Genomic DNA, 16616 nt, shown 5'->3' with positions numbered 1-16616 from the left:
AAATTGGGTTATTTCAAAGAAAGTTATTCTCATTTTCGGTACTTAATGCATTTTAAATTAATTTTGAATTAAAAGAGAACATTTTTACAGATCATATTAACACAAAAAACGCAACGAAACTTAAAAGTGTCACAGTAGCAGGTCAACAACCACTGACTGACTCAATCAGAACAAACAATGATTGTGTGGGAAGAGGGGAGGTAGACAATAGTTAGTAATATGAGGTGAGTTCAATACATAGTGCTGATTTCATTTTTCTAGCTGAATAAATTAAAATTACACGCAAAAACTACAACATTATTCAGTTTTTGTTGGACTTTTCAAATTCAATTACAAAATCTTACATGGGACCGATATTTCTGGCTGACTAAGAAAATTGAATATGCCAGCGATCTCGAAGGTGCGAGATAAGTTAATCATTTTTTTAACAGACTGTGATCATTGATATTTGCTTCGCAAATTCCAGGTTGTCTTGGCCTTCCGAGGTCAGTCGCGAATAAAAATGTTTTTATGCATTTTTCCTCAGTTCTTTGTCGCGATTTTCTTTTAAATATTATACAATTAATGATAGAAATGAAAAGAAATATATTTCTTCCTTTAGAATCTACGACACCAAAAAAATGTAATACCATTTATTCCACATAATTGGTTGTTTGCACTGTGACAGAAAACAGGGCTTCCTTGATATTTAAAAAGATTATTGAGAACGAAGTAAGAGAATTTTTTGACTTAAGGGTGGGAAAATTGACCTTTCTCCCTCATATCCCTCGCACTTTCACTCAATTCAAACTCACATCCAACTCCGCCCACATTTTTCATCTGAATTCTTCCCGACTTTTGAATCTGATAAAAACTTAATCAAGCTTCAGTGAATGGTAGAAGTGTCGAAAAAACTAAGGGCTCTTGTACGGATCTCCTTCGAAAATTGAAGTAGAAATGTCAAATTACATCGGTTCGTGATCCTCTTTATCCATAACCTTGTTTTCCCATCGCTAGAAATTTTCTTCATTCCCCTGTCGATCTCTGCACCCTAATTATGTAACTGTGAGAAGGGTGAGAGCGATGTCGTTGCCAGGGGCAACGCGATTCCCACGACGGAAGGTGATAGCAGCGATTATGAAACCGTGATCGCTCTCTTTATCACGCTGCGAGCGTCATCGGCCTATCACGTTCGGTGACAAGCATATGCTGACATAAAAACGAGCACTAAATGCATATATTAGCAAAAAATTATTGTTTATTTAATTTAAAAATGCCCTATGATCGATTAAAAACCAATATAATTCTTAATTATTTCAACTGGAGTGCTCTGTTGACTTTATAATTGTCCACGTTGTTCAATTGTTATATGCGCATGGTGGTGAATTCGATTGAGCAGCTTTATTTTCACACAGCAAATTGGAAAGTACTGCTAATTGAAGTACATCCGTGATTCAAACGTCAATTAATTTATATCGAAGTTAAATTATCAACATTTGCCAAGTACGTTCTCCAACATATCAACATCCTTTTCGACTTTTAATCATCATAAATCAACTATTAACTACTTACATTCAAATTGCTAGCGCGATTACACTTGCATTATCATTTCAACATTAATTATTTTCAATCCAAGGCCACGACTTTTCGACCATTCTCTACGATATAGCAAATAATTTGCAGCATCTCCCGGCGAGCATTAGCATAATAGATTACGTTATCACACATCGAAAAGTAATACTACACTTTCCCCATAACTTTACCATAATACGAGTACTTAATTATAATATTATCTATTGGCGAAGCGAAGTACTTAGCTTTGAACTGCCTCCATTATATGTTTTAGTTGTTTGTTATTGTTATTTCAAACTCTCCGCAGACGACGCATTCTCGGGGTCATCTATCGCCGTCGTCGCTGTCACATTTACATAATCGAGGTGCTGGTCTTGAGTGAAACTGTCCATCGATTACATTACTCCTCGACGAGGTTTTTTGTGATAATGAATGGAGTGTGCACGATGATTACAATGGAGGATCCTCAATTCGGCCTCTAAATGTGTTTCACCCACCGCGCATTTATATGAGTTTACAAAAGTCGCCACTTGCGTCACTGACAGACAAATTGATCTGAGTTTCACGGAGAAATAAGGTATAATTATAGCTTTCGACCGAAATTTATATACAAGATGATATAATCGATCAAATTCAAAACTTTTCTATGCTATGTCATCTTTGTATCTACCCTGTATTTATCCTAACTACAGTTCCACGGACGTTTGTTCCAATTTCGACCTCAATTTCCGTAAAAATATCTCGAGTGACCGTATTTTACATTATTGAATTTTGAAAATTGCCTAAAAATCGTAATCTGATGGTATACCTTTCCCTTCAACGGATTATCCAATCCAGATGGAAAGGCCTAATATCAGCCCGCTGCTACGAGGCTTCCTTACCTTTCCACCTTCGGAGTTTCCTGTGAGTTATGTAACTAATGTATCTCACATGTGTGAGTGGTGATGTGTGCTGTAGGATAAAGTTTGCAAATCAAGTGGTACTTATTCGTGCATTTGTCCTACAAGATTACTTATTTGTACTTTATGGCAATTACTTGATAAATATTTTATTGTATTTAAATATAATCCATGTCAATATTCAATATCCACTTAGCTCAATTTGCGTTGAGGTTTGGAAATCGCGGCGCGATTTCCAATTATTATACTAGGCTATCCGAGTTGAAATAGCATTATGACGCCATGCATTGGTTAAATTTCATCTACCTTTTTCAACATTCACTAATACATAATTTGTTGACAATTAAGAGGTTAGATGGATGAACTATCTATTATTCAATAGCTTCTAAGTCCTTCATTTTCCAGTGCAAATATATTTAAATATTATATCTTGACCATTGCCCCTGACATTTTTTCTTTCTCTAAGTATCATTTACTTGCAGTATATTTATAATATTAGTCTTAAATGTATAAACAAATCATCTATACGCATTTTTAACTCAAATTTTTACCAAAAATACGAATTTAAATCCATTATCTTGATGTTTTCAAGTTCACAAAGCTTTTTTATTTCTGCAGCTTCAGGGTCACTGAAAATCCACAAGTCTTGTGCTGTGATAATAACCTTGGCAGAGTTCTGATTTTTTTAAATATTTTATTCGTCCAATAATTCCTTGAACTCTTTTAGTCCCTTTGAAGCTCAACTCTTTCCCAGTCGAGTCGCAGGTGAACAGACAGCCCCCTACAACGGTGTTCTTTGTATATTTATGGCGGATCTCGTCTCACTTGCGCCCAAAAAGTCAGCTTTATCCGACCAACTGCATCCGCTATCTTTGGTATTTCTAAATTGAACTTTTTTTGGGGGGTCAACCCGTCGGAGTTGATTTGTAAAGGCTGAATAAATACAAGCTGATTTGTACACTTACACGACATTTATTGGCGTACTCTGCCGTATGGTGTACTTTGTCTAATACTATAGTATCCTTTAAACTCAAATTTGTCCCAATTTGGTTTCACTATTTATGGAAACAATTGGGATGAAAATAGTGTAAATGTTTTACTTTTCTCAACTATAACACTCGTTCTAACGCTTTCTTAAATATTCATTGAGTTTCATCGATTCACCTCGTCTTTTTCGCGTTTTTTCTGTCCTATTCAGTTCTTAAATTATCGTATAACCCTCTTGGTAGGGAAATTGTAAGGCAGCATACGTTTTGGGTTAAAACTCGCTCCCATTAGCAAACATATTACTTTCAAGATTTAGAAGCTGTGCCGTTCATTCAGCATTTGATGAATCTTGATCCAAATAATGGAAGTTGGTGAGACCTCCATTAGATTCATGGTCAAAATATAAACTGAAATCTTTGCATTTTAGCCTTAGTTCTTTTTCTATAACCCCCTCAATTTTTATATGGAAATGAAAACAGGTCAGCATTTTTTATGGCTGTTGTATATAAAATCTCTTTCAGATAATTGTGGTTTTTTGTTTAACTTTTACGAGAAACAGAAAGCGGTAGCTTAGATAGCGGTAGCGGTAGAAAGTATAGTTACGTCTCATTTTATTAATTTCTTCGTCATATTATCTTTATGCTCCAGAAATTTATTTTTTAGATATACCGTAACTACCCCTCCGTCTCATAAAACCTGTATTGAGCCTTAACGACAATCCTATTATATTGTTGGACCTAAGTGATTGCTACCCCTTTTCCAGACCAATCTTCGTGCTGGAGATTGATTAACCTTACCCTGATTACGTACTAAAACGTGATATTATACGATGGTCCCCGAAATGATCCATCAGTAATCATTAGACGAGTCCTTGCCATCTTTGTGATGCGGTGGTAATGCAATGTAGATGAGAAATTTGTTCTTCCACAAATATCTTTAAGTTTCACAGCTTGGAGGACATTCATTATTAATGAATAAATTATGTATACAACTATTATTTCATTTTACATTACTATTACTTGTTTATGTCTTTTTCATACCATACTATGGAATATTTGCCAAGGACTTACGTTCTAATTCTCACTCCTTTTTCATTACTGCCAGTAATAATAAAATATAAGATTTAATTTGGGCTTAGAAATATAGCATCATATTAGGAAGAAAGTGAGGAAAGACAAAATATGTAAAGAATTTATTTACGTATTGTGATGTTATTTATTCCTCAGATGCCTTCCATTGGATCAGCTACCCAATGTCTAACATGTTACAAGCAGATTTTTATATACAATATGATGTATATGAAAAGCTCCAAAAAATTCTACAAACTAATCTTTCCCTAAATTATTATTCATCAAATATTTTGTTGACATTTTCACAGCCGGCTGTTCAGATAATAACCATTTCCTGAATTTATTAGTTCTTGAATGTTTACCGCATTCTTTCAGATTTTATTAAGCATGCACATGTAGTCGGGAATACTTATGTTAAATTTGGTTCATCATTTTCTTCGTCGGCATAAATCGATACTCCGAAGACTGATTTGGATCAGCTCTCCTCTTCGTTCTGATATCAGCTAAACTTTTCATATTTACGTAAATGTTCTCCTATACATCCTTAATGGCTTGTCTTAGGTAATTCATTCGGGACTTTTCTTTGGTATTTATCCCGTTTACTTCTCTGTAAACATCGTCCGTCTTCGCCATGCCATTATGCCGTATGACGTGAAAAATTGCCTTCGTTTACTTAATGCTCGATCGCATGGATACTTTAATAATATATCTCTAATTCTTTCCCAATTTTACATATATTTCCAATATTTTCTCTTTTATTATCTTTTCAAGTAGAGTGCATCACAGTTGCAGTCACCCTCAGGTATATTAAGTTTTAGGCGAATATTCATCCTCTTTTGATGACTTCCTAAACCAGTTGAGAAGCCAATTTCTGACATTTTATTTCCTGATTTTTCATGCTACCGAATCGTCCTTCACCACTTGTGGCCTTCATTAAAAATATGATAAAAAGAAGCAAAAGTGCGACCACATAAAAATCACAGACTAAATGCATCGTATTTACATTTCATTATGAGTTTGGCATTGGACCAGCGATTCTTTATGGACTTTTTGGATAGCTAACAGCAGTGTTATTTTTCGCACAATTTTCTCAGGCTCGCCACCGGGTGAGGATTTGGAAGGCAGCCGATGTTACGGATTCCGTCTCAACGTCCATTCATTATAAAGATAAAATTTTTTATCTCGAATGCGTACGCCGGCTTTCTCTCCACCCTACCTTCTCCTCCTCTCCCTCGTGGCACAATTGGCATGAAGTGTCGGTAAATTCCTATGAACGCGTATTTGAGTCGTGTTTGCCTGATTTTACCATTGCCTATGATTTTACACGGAGCACGTGGCCTTGTTAGGTGAAGCGTCATAACTTCCGATTAACTTACCTTGAGGAGACATTTGTATGGTCTACAAATTTTTATCATATGGCCCAGGTTTTGACGAACTATTTCCGTTAAAATAACATAGGTAGTCGAAAACTGAGTCGGTAAATAAAATTCTGTGGACCTTACAAACGTCTGTGCGTGCTTTTGTAACTGATTACGCAGTTCCACAAAATATCACCATTCGCTCTGAAGTTATATCGTTGAAATGCTTATTATATGTCACACAAATCCTTTGTTTTGGCGAATTGTATGTACAATAATTGGTATTCACCCTTGGTATTTAAAATATTCTTTTTAACCTACTATTGACATTCATTTTAAGAACTCGTTGGATAGTCCCTTATTAATGATATCAATAAGAAATAGTAGTTCGCATTTTCTTCTTCTATATTTTAAGCCCTGGGAATCAAACTCTTTTTTAACAATTTATTTTAACAAACATAATTGTCAAAATGTGATACACATGGTTTAAAGGCCGTTTTACACGGGGCACGTCATCGCGCAATCTGACGTATGTTCGAAGGCACAGTCAAAATTGCGTCGTGTCAAGCGGTGAATTGCAAGAACACATGCGAGAATTCATGGATGTGAGATGGCAAAATAGCCCATGCTCTGATTCCGAGCGCGTATTCTCATAATTTCAAAAACTTTTTTAATTCCAACCTGCGCAATGACATGCCCCGTGTTTAACGGCCTTAATCAGTGGTGGATCCAGGATAGGAACAAGGGGGGTAACCTCCCAGCAGTGGTAGGGGTCCGAAAAAATTACCATTATTTCTAGTGTAAATTGGCTACCCAATGGGGGGAGGGCTATACCCCATACCTCTCTGGATCTGCCGCTGGATTGTAACATACCAAAAGCGTGTAAAATAGGCCCTCAGTTTTACACTAGTTTTTATTTCAATTCGTGAGAGAAGGTAAATATATCGGAAAATATAACCAAATACTTTTGTACAGAGTGGAAACCTCCGATTTTATTCATGCCGAGAATTTTCGATTTTATCTAGTGCGTGTTTCGACCCAGTAGCACCCCTTAGATAGACCCCCCATAAATCCACCACTGGCCTTAATGCAAAAAAAGGACAGATTATTCTTTCCACTCACCAAGACACTCATCTTGATTTTCTTTCTGGTTTCAGCACAAGTTGTGAGGACTAAGTCGGGAGATCGGGTGTCGGTGTTTGCCGAACCATGGCTCCCAGATTATTTCGGAGGCAAGCGGAGGAGGGGGCGGAGGCGGGGGAGGGCAGCGGCACACCCGAGGAGACCCCGCCGGTCGCACACGAAGCGGAAACCCCACCCCGCCTCTCCACCGTACACTTCAAAGATCACCAGCACCATCGCCACGTGGCCGAGTCCTCTCACCTAAGCCCATCGGAATCAACCCCAGCACCAGCACCTTCAGCCGGTAAGTGTCGACGCCATCGTGAACAAAAATCTTGGTGCTCTGCGAGAATTTTGAATCTTTGCTTCAAAATGAAACAAACCAAGAGATTGGTGAGTGTGAGTGGGGTACAGTGACGATATTTATTAATTCTCGCAATTATTATTGCCTAAAAAATAAAAGAAAACATACGAGGCGTGTTTTTTTAACTAAGTACCGTTTTTAAGTGTAAAATAAACCAGTAGGATTTTTGATGACAGTTTATTTTCACATAAAAGCCCACACTTTCAACTACTTTTTCACATAGTTTCCGTTGATATTAAGGCACTTAGCATTTCGAATAACAAGCTTTTGTTTGCCGCCGTCAAAGAAAATTGCCGCCTGATTGACACTGCAAAACTGTCATTTATACGCTTTCATCGTCATCATGGCGCTGACCACCTATATGTTTCTTCAGGTGAAAAAAAACGTGATAGTCACCTGGTGCTAGGTCTGGAATTTATGCAGGATGATCAAACTTTTGAGATCTTGAGATTTGAAAAAATGATGAGATCTTGAGTTCGATTGGCAGCATGTGGACGAGCATTGTCATGCAGCAAAATGATCCCTTTACTCAGCATTCCTCGTCTTTTGTTCTGAATTTCACTGCGCAATTTGCTTGAGGTTTCACAATATCTCACAGCATTTATTGTATCACCACGAGGCTAAAAAACCAACACGCAACACCCTTTCCTGTCCCAAAACACGGGTCCACCACAGTTTTGCAGTGGCTATCAGCACAGGCGGCAATTTTCTTTGACGATGGAATACAAAAGCTTGTTGTTCAATATGGTAAGTGCCTTAATATTTAGGGAAATTATATGGAAAAGTAGTTGAAAGTGTTGGCTTTTATGTGAAAATTAAATTTTTACAAACGTTTAATGGTTTATTGTATACTTGAAAACTGTTCTTACTTAAAACACGCACCTTGTAATGGAGAATATACTAGAATTTCATCAATTCTTTCAATATTCTTTACATTTTGGAAATTGAAGTGCAGAAATAAATAAGTTCTCTCACCACACTGCACTGTTCGCTTTTCCTCCAAACAATAATGAATTGTATTGTATATGATTATGGATCGTATGCTCAAGTTGTAATGGAAGTTTCGCCGACGTAGCAGCAGGCATCTTCAGGTTTGAAATGAATTAGGTTTGGTTTAAATTGAAACCTGAAGACGCCAGCTGCAACGCCGACGAAACTATCGTCACAAATATGAATCGACGCGGAGGGCAACCCGAAAACCTTGCTGCATCAATAATGGATTTAAATAAAGGCTGGTGGGAACTCGGAACATGCATTACCTTTTTTCGTTTCTTACGGTTTTTTGACGCGGCTTTTGGGGTAGTATGTAAATGCAGACATCTCACTGTTCCCCACTCTCCCTTTCATAGAAGTCCCAAGCCAAACACATCGGGCTAATACGGATAAAAATCACTTCACAATGGTACTCAATATTGGCTGTCCCATGAAAACCATTAAATTAAGTCCCTGCTTAACGACGGGGTTAGGGACCAGAAAGTCCATTGTTAAACGATTTCGTCGTTAATCGGGACCCTAGATTTGGGTTAAGTATTAATGGCAGGCAGCCTTCATGGTACATGTTTTTTTTTGCTTTCTTGTACTTACCTATAGTGTTTTTATGCGCAGTACTATTCATATTACAGTGTACTGCAGTAATTTGGTATGAAATTTCTCTAAAAGTTAATACTTAAGTATGTACGGTAGTACATAACTTTTTTTATAAATGAAGTCCATCATAACTTCAAGTTGTCATTTAACAGGCCATCATTAGGTGAGGACTTTCTGTATTGAGTCCAATTTTGGCTGCCTCATGAAGCAGTGACATTCCATGCATGCTGTTTGAGAATGAAACCTGCTTAAAATCCCCTCCTATCTTTTCCTTTTACATTCCATTATACCTCCTCCGACTAAGATGGGTATATTTGCTGTGAAAACATTAATTTTTATCAGATGATGTTTCCCAGTAGCAAAACCGATAGTTATTAAAATTACTATCTAGTATGGAATTACAAAGAGATTATTTTAACTTGCTATTACTATTAGAAATTCTCATTTGCAGTTCAAATAAATTCACTTATTTTTAGGCTCGCTTCTAAAGTGTGCATTTGCTTCTCTTTAATGCTCATCCGAGAAGAAGTCGAAGGGTCCATAGCACCAAGTGAAGGAGGCACCCCAGAGTCGCCGTCCCCAACGAAAGGAAAAGAAGATGTGGAGAATAAGGCAATAGAGATGGCTGACAAGTTGGCCCATGAAATGGGGATCCCAACATGGGGTCTGATCGCTATCATCATTGGTGAGCCATCAATCTGGTAGTTTAAATGACAAGTGACTGTGAGTAAATATTCATGCTCTGAATATGGGTAGGCAGGTAAACAGTTAATACAATAACACTTTCCACGGTTAATTCTCGCACATTAAGGATTCGGCAAAAGAATATGTTACTAAACACCTGTATTCTTTAGCTTAATTGCTTTAACTTTACTTAATTAGGCTACATTGCTTTTTTTCATTTTTGGTTCATTTGTCACCAGTGAATAATTGGGTACTTGTAATAAGTATTCTCACCCCTTTCTTGTTTATGGACATTTTAAAACATATATTGTTATAAACCTAGCCCCTTAACTTTATTTTGCACCAAAAATAGGTACCTATATACTGACCAACCGATTAACATATTTTCATTAATACTTAGTTTTATATTCTCTTTTGTTATTTCCCTTGATCATTAGAGTTCTTATAGTTTTAACTATTACATACTGTTAATAAATATGGTGGTGGAAATTGAATTATGATCCTGCGAACAATCACATTAAATAATTTTATTTTCACTTAATTATCCATCAAATCTGTTAGAACGCTTAGAGATGCATAATATGTGGTATAAGGCCCTGTCATGTGTTCAGTAGGCCAGAATAAAGAATCAATTACATTATTTTTGCTAATACAATGATGACACATTTTCCAAGATCTTCCTCATATCCTTTAAATTAGTATCACAAGAACATTACTTCTTTCGTCACAAAATATATAGGTACATAACTCTCAAGTTTTTCAGCAGGTAAAATTTTTAGTGACTGTCTTTAAACTGTCACATGGTATTATTTAAAGATAGAGGGTTTGAAAAAAAACTTGAAAACACTACCTGTTGACTTGGTTTATGAAACAGTCAACAGGTTCCCATAGGATGATGTCAAAAGTGATTTAAGGTAAAACCAAAAATATATATTCATCATTTCATTTTGCAAAAACACATACAGATCAACCCTGCCTTCCATTCCAATTGCTGAAATAACTATAGATGACATGTAATTTTAGAGTAAGTGGTGCGAAAAATTACTTATAATTTTTAAAACTTTATTTCCAATCAAAGGTGCCAGTGGATCATTATACTGATTGTGATTTCCTCCATAATTTTAATCAAAGCTTAAGTTTTAATGTAGGGATTTAAAACTCTTAATGAGTTTTAATTCATTCATTTTCAAAGGAAGAACAATATTTTACCTATGAATTTTAAGTTATCATCAGCTACATTAAGGAAGGGTTACCAGATATGCAGATTCTGGTGCTTTCAGAACACAACATCTCTCTTTGCGTGAGACCCAATAAAACTTTCTGAATGCATGGGTTTCAAGCAGGATGACAAGGATGAAGTTCATGTGGTATTACAGTCAGTTCAGATGACTCCTAACCTCCACAGTCCCTGGACATATGCCGTTATTTTCGCTCTGAAATCATGTTTTCTGGTTAATTAGATTTTAACAAACAACATTAGCGATTTATGTGCTTCTGTATAATGCGTTCACCTAATAAAATCAACTGATTTGGGCGTTACTTGGTGGAACGATGAAATATTCATGGTGAAGCAAAAACACAGTACTATTCCACAAAATTTATTTAAGCTGTCTATTTATTTAAGCTTAAATAAATTTTGTGGAATAGTACTGTGTTTTTGCTTTACCATGAATGCATTCACCTGTTAGGAAGCACAGGACAAGTTGCAATAACGATATTTTACTTAGCCAAGCGGAAAAAAAAATTTAACGTCGATGTATAGTATACAATACGCCAAGACCGAAGAGGCTAAGTAGTGTTTTAATTGCTTGCCAATGATGACAGAAATATGAATCAAAATGCTGCTGGTATCTGAAATTCTGACCCTACTTTCATCATGGTGGAGTGTAATTACGGTGCTAGATAAATGTGATTTAATGAAAATAATAAATGAATTTCTAGCACTGCAAATAGTGTTGTGTAAAATTAAAGTCTTATTTTATTAAGTCAATATTCAATGTCTTAATTCTGTATTATGGAATCCAAATATTAAATCTTAATCCTCCTTGTTTTCATGGAAATAGTAGTGATTTTAGCAGCAAACTTGTTATGTCATTCGTCCTTGTTCATGATTTCTTCTAATTAACAACAGCCAATACTGTATATGAAATCTCATCAAATTACAAATTCTCCACCATAACTTAATGTATAGAATTTAAGTAACTTTTCAAATGGCATCTCGCACATCAAGAATACAGCAAAAGGATATGTTACTAACACCTGTATTCTTTAGCTTAATTGCTTTATACTTCACTTAATTAGGCTAAATTGCTTGTTTTCATTTTGGGTTCTTTTCTCACCAGTGAATAATTACATGTGTTAAGTATTCTCACCCCTTTCTTGTTTATGGACATTTGAAAATATGTTGTTATAAACCTAGCCCCTTAACTTTATTTTGCACCAAAAACACCAATATATGTACCTGTTTTCATTAATCATCAACATAATTTATTCATCAGCAAAAAATCCTGACTTTTTTAGTTTAGTTTTTTAGTTGATAGTATAGAGCCTGTTTTTATTGAGATATTCCGTGTCACTCATGTTGAATTTCAGGAACAAAAGTTACAAAATTCATGCTACTTATAACTTCAGGTAGAAGGTTTAAGGAAGACCTTCACTGACTTAGTTGCAGGTAAAGGTATGTTTAGCGTATCGAGATCAGTGGTAGGCTACGCTAATCAAATAAGAGAATTACACTAAGGACATAAGTTTATTGGCTGCACAAACGCTACAGCCGCCGAAGCGGAATGGAAATAGACAAGATTTTTAAAATGGTTATCATTAAGTTCGTTTGGTTTTATGTATTATGGAGCCTCGATCAATTAATTTCATGTTGATAACTTTCATATTAAAATAAAAAGAATATTTCGTAGAGTAATTGCTGTATGTTACTTTTAATCTGAAATATGAGAAGACCATTTGCCTATCAGACCCTTGTGTTCCCCCAGAAAAAAAATCCTGAATCCACTTTTGTAGGCATTGTTCAAATCTTGATATTGTGGCTGTAAAAATTCAATGAAATATCCTAACCTAAGCTTATCTCTAATCCCGAATCCTAATCAGGGATATGTTTTTGCTGCTTTGACAGTTGTTTGTGTGGTGGTCCTGGGCATCTTGTTCTGCTGCATTCGCCGATGCTGTCGCAAGCGGAGGACCAAAGATGGGAAGAAAGGCCTCAAGGGAGCGGTGGACCTAAAATCAGTTCAGTTGCTTGGTTCTGCCTACAAGGAGAAGGTACACTCCTGGGGGCATACTCTTCCCTTTAGATTTGGCTCTTCCTGTATTAATAAAATTGCATATTGTTGGGCTCACAAATTCTTAATGTGAGCCCTCATCTTTGTCAATCCCAATTTTAAGCTTTCAGCATCAAATAGCTCGAGAGGAGCTCAACGGATCAGCCAAACTCTACATAAGTCCCTTATGTGAGGTACCCCAAGAAATATATATATATATTAAATATATATATATCTACTTTTTTTAGTTGATCTTAAACATTGAAGCTTATACCCCTTAGCTGGTTACCTTCTCTGACTTAGTTGCAGGGAATGGTATGTTTGCTATTACGGTAAAGATGCATGATTGAGAATTTTCAAGCAATGCACTAATACCGTATTGTCCTGAAAATAAAGGCAAGCTTTGGACCTCTGGCTAATGCATAGAAATCTGTACTATATTCTTTAAAAAATTCATTTTTCTAATTGAAAACCCTCCCAAAGTGTGCCTTTGTAGTTCACTGAAAGGAAAATCAGTAAAATTCAAATTAACCTCCTAGAATTTGCATTTGCTGTAAGGAATTCAATTCCTTCAAATTTTTAAGTAATTAACTTTCTTAGGTTAAATGCGTAGTAAAACTTTCCTAGTAAAAGAATTAGTTTTTTAGATGTTAATTCTCGCTTGGGTAATTACCTGCTAAAATATATTTGCTGATAATAGCTATTGTTGACTTCAGTAAGTACTCCAGCAATAGCATTTCAGCTAAACCTTGGGGCCTTATAATCAGTACAAGACGGTTTTATGAATTGAATTGCCTTTTCGATTGATGTTTGATCAATACTTTGCACCTGAATTATGAGGATTATGGCTAGTCTGCATGGGAAACAGGAAAGCCTTTATTAGTAGTCATTTTTATCACACTATTATGCTTATTTCAATTTTTGTCATGAAAGAGCATGTAGTTTAGTTGAACAATTACTTCTGGCTTAATGATAGTTCATTTAACTAATATAAGGCATTATTAACCAGTTTTATCTCTTAAATTTTGAATGAATTAGGCTTTTTTATATTTTACAACATTCATTTATCACATCACATTTGATGGGAATGTCTCAATCAATTTGAGGTTCCCTCCAAAGCATCGGTGAGTTTAAAAACATTATTTTCATTTACTATCAATACCTTTCCCCAAATGGATTATCCATTATTAGATGCATGCTGGTTGCAGGGCATGATTAGATACAATAATTTTCCAGTAAAATAATGCTAAGTATCCGGGTGTCCACAGGTGCAGCCAGATATGGAAGAATTGACAGAGAATGCAGAGGACCAAGCTGATGAAGCTGAAAGTAAGCAAAGCGAAGTGAAGCTTGGGAAACTACAGTACAAGGTAATTTCAACTCCCATCTTTTCTTAATACCACTCAAGTTGAGTCCCAACATAATTTTTCCTCCAGATAAAGGCATTTGGTAAGGCAAAACTAATTTAAATCCTTGCATAGAAGTGATGATTACATTCTGTGAAGTACTGGAAAGATACAACAGGTAAAGTAAATGTGGCAACAATCATGTGTCTCCAAATACTGTGTACCTGCTCCTTCCAATGTGGAAGTTCAATGACTGTATTGATTATTATGAGCAATTGCTAAAATTGACTCCTTATGTTTCCGCAAGTGACTAATGGACTATGTGTTATCAAAGATTTATCTCAAGCTATAGTCGCCACATTTGCTTCGTTCAAAATAAGGACAATGGGGTAAGAATGAGCACTTTCAAGGACTCAGTTACATTGATTCCTTGTAATTACCAAATCTCTTTAAACCATTAGTCTTCCTTCATAAGACCTTTCTTGGCATCCATTTTCATTAAAATATTATAATTAAGTGTGACCATAATGATTTGTACTTTGCCACATAATTTCAAAATATATGGTGGATAGTCAAATTTGAAATTAAATTGAGGAATATGGTGTGGTATGGTCTTCGTAAATATGGTACCTTTCTGGTAGAGGTACGTGAAATTCGCGAGACGCGATATCGCGAAATAATACGAAATTACGAGAAATCGGTAAATAAAAACGAAATTTCGCGTTTTTTGCGATTTTAGGTGAATTAGCGAAAAAATCACATCTAATGAGTCATAATCTATTAAAGCGTAAGCCTTCATTTTTTAACGCTGCCGACGTTCATTTACTCTATCTAATTACGATTCCAAGGTCAAGTGGCTTGTTTAGTCTCGCGCATAACGCATCCGCGTAATATCGCGCACTGTAGTGATTTCTCCACCAGAATTTGCCGTTAAATTTATCACAGCCCTTCTCTTTGATTCCCATGTATCAATCCTGAAATATTTAGAATGAGGCGTTTTTTCACCTGAAGAATTAGATATTTTGAATTAAAAATGTGATGAAAGAAATTTAACGCGGCCGCGGAAGAACGGTCGAAATACAAGCTCACGCGCCCGGTACGCGTCAATGCCGAGAAGTAATTCCGGTGACTCACCGCGACGCATTAGACAGCGTTATTAGATAACTTGTTGCAGGAAAACCTTGAGTGTGGGTCTAATGTAACAATTTCGTTGACTTAAACACGGCCTTTGGCTGGGAACGGGCCCCCGTTCACGGCACGGCCCACAGCGTGGCAGAGAGTCGTCTCGTTTGAAAGCGGCCGGAATTTCACGGCGGCCGGCGAAAAGTCTGTTCGTCAGAAATCGGCCTCAATGTAGCATTGCCTGTATTTCACGCCGTAGACGGCGCACCGACGGGCCGGATTTAAATGGGCGCCGCGTGCCGTGGTGACCACGGCGGCCGTCAACGGCTCCGTGCCGTCAACTGCGTGATTCGATTCGTTTAAAGAAATATGCATAGAAACGTATTGTAATTTGAAAGCACGAAGCGCTAGCAGTTTGGGAAAGGGAAGGAAGGAACAGAAAGGATAGGAGGAGCGGGAGTTCTCCATAATAGCGGACGGATCGTCGGATATTCGGCTCTCCACTGAGCTTCAATGCAAAAAAAAATCAAATCGACATTCGCCAAATCTAATATCTAATTCTTCAGGTGAGAAAGCGTCTCATTCTAGATGTTTCAGGATTGAATGGGAAATAATTTCTCAAGTTTCTTTGAATCCGATTATGTTTAGTTATGCGTGCTTCTTTCTCTACCTTTCCTGACCGATTGGCAACAGCTGTAAATCAAAACTAAGCGAAGTTGTATCTAGCTGCTGTCCTACCTTCCCTCAACACCTGGGTGAGGGGTATCGAAAGAGAACCCACGACATGAAACATTTCGGCCAATTTGTAAGTTATACAGTACTATGGTCATACCGTAGCTACCCAGCACTCAGTTTGAAAACACCATCATGAGTGGTTGTGTTTTGCGGTTGGACTGTTTTTTTTTATTTTGGTTCCAGCTTTAAATATCGAACGAGGGAAAGGAATTTTAAAATGCCAAAAGTTAGCGATACCGTTCATACCAGGGCAAGTGAATTCAGCTCAGACGGATTTTATGTGAAAGAAAGAGTATTACTGTGCAAAGTTTGCGATAAAAGATTTGAATTTGAAAGATGTGACACGCTGTTAAAGCACATCAGTAGCGATACACATAAACGTGCGAAATAAAGGGGACCAGCAAAATGACAGCTATCATTTGAACACACAGTCACTCAGTCAAAGAAAGCGAAGGAGGAGCTTGTTGTTGCTACTACTGAAGCATTTTTAAAGGCTTTATTTAGTGTAGAGAAACTTGA

At 36.6% G+C, this 16616-nt stretch overlaps 1 protein-coding gene across 5 annotated transcripts in view; it reads left to right on the top strand.

Annotated features, from left to right (window-relative positions):
• Positions 1-16616, top strand: part of LOC124157651 (synaptotagmin 1) — a 271133-nt gene that overhangs the window by 236274 nt on the left and 18243 nt on the right. For 4 of the 5 annotated variants that reach the window (XM_046532570.1, XM_046532567.1, XM_046532568.1 and 1 more), the window contains exons 2-5: positions 7023-7291; positions 9465-9623; positions 12750-12895; positions 14163-14264. In XM_046532570.1, the coding sequence (XP_046388526.1) occupies positions 7075-7291; positions 9465-9623; positions 12750-12895; positions 14163-14264 (624 nt within the window). In that variant the 5' untranslated portion in view covers positions 7023-7074. The remainder of the gene's footprint in view (positions 1-7022; positions 7292-9464; positions 9624-12749; positions 12896-14162; positions 14265-16616) is intronic. The other variant, XM_046532571.1, reaches the window with a different exon arrangement.

This window comes from Ischnura elegans, chromosome 4 (assembly GCF_921293095.1).
Source record: "Ischnura elegans chromosome 4, ioIscEleg1.1, whole genome shotgun sequence".
In the NCBI taxonomy this organism is placed as follows: domain Eukaryota; kingdom Metazoa; phylum Arthropoda; class Insecta; order Odonata; family Coenagrionidae; genus Ischnura; species Ischnura elegans.
The sequence above is the reverse complement of the archived record's forward strand: the minus strand, read 5'-3'. Positions and strand labels throughout refer to the sequence as shown.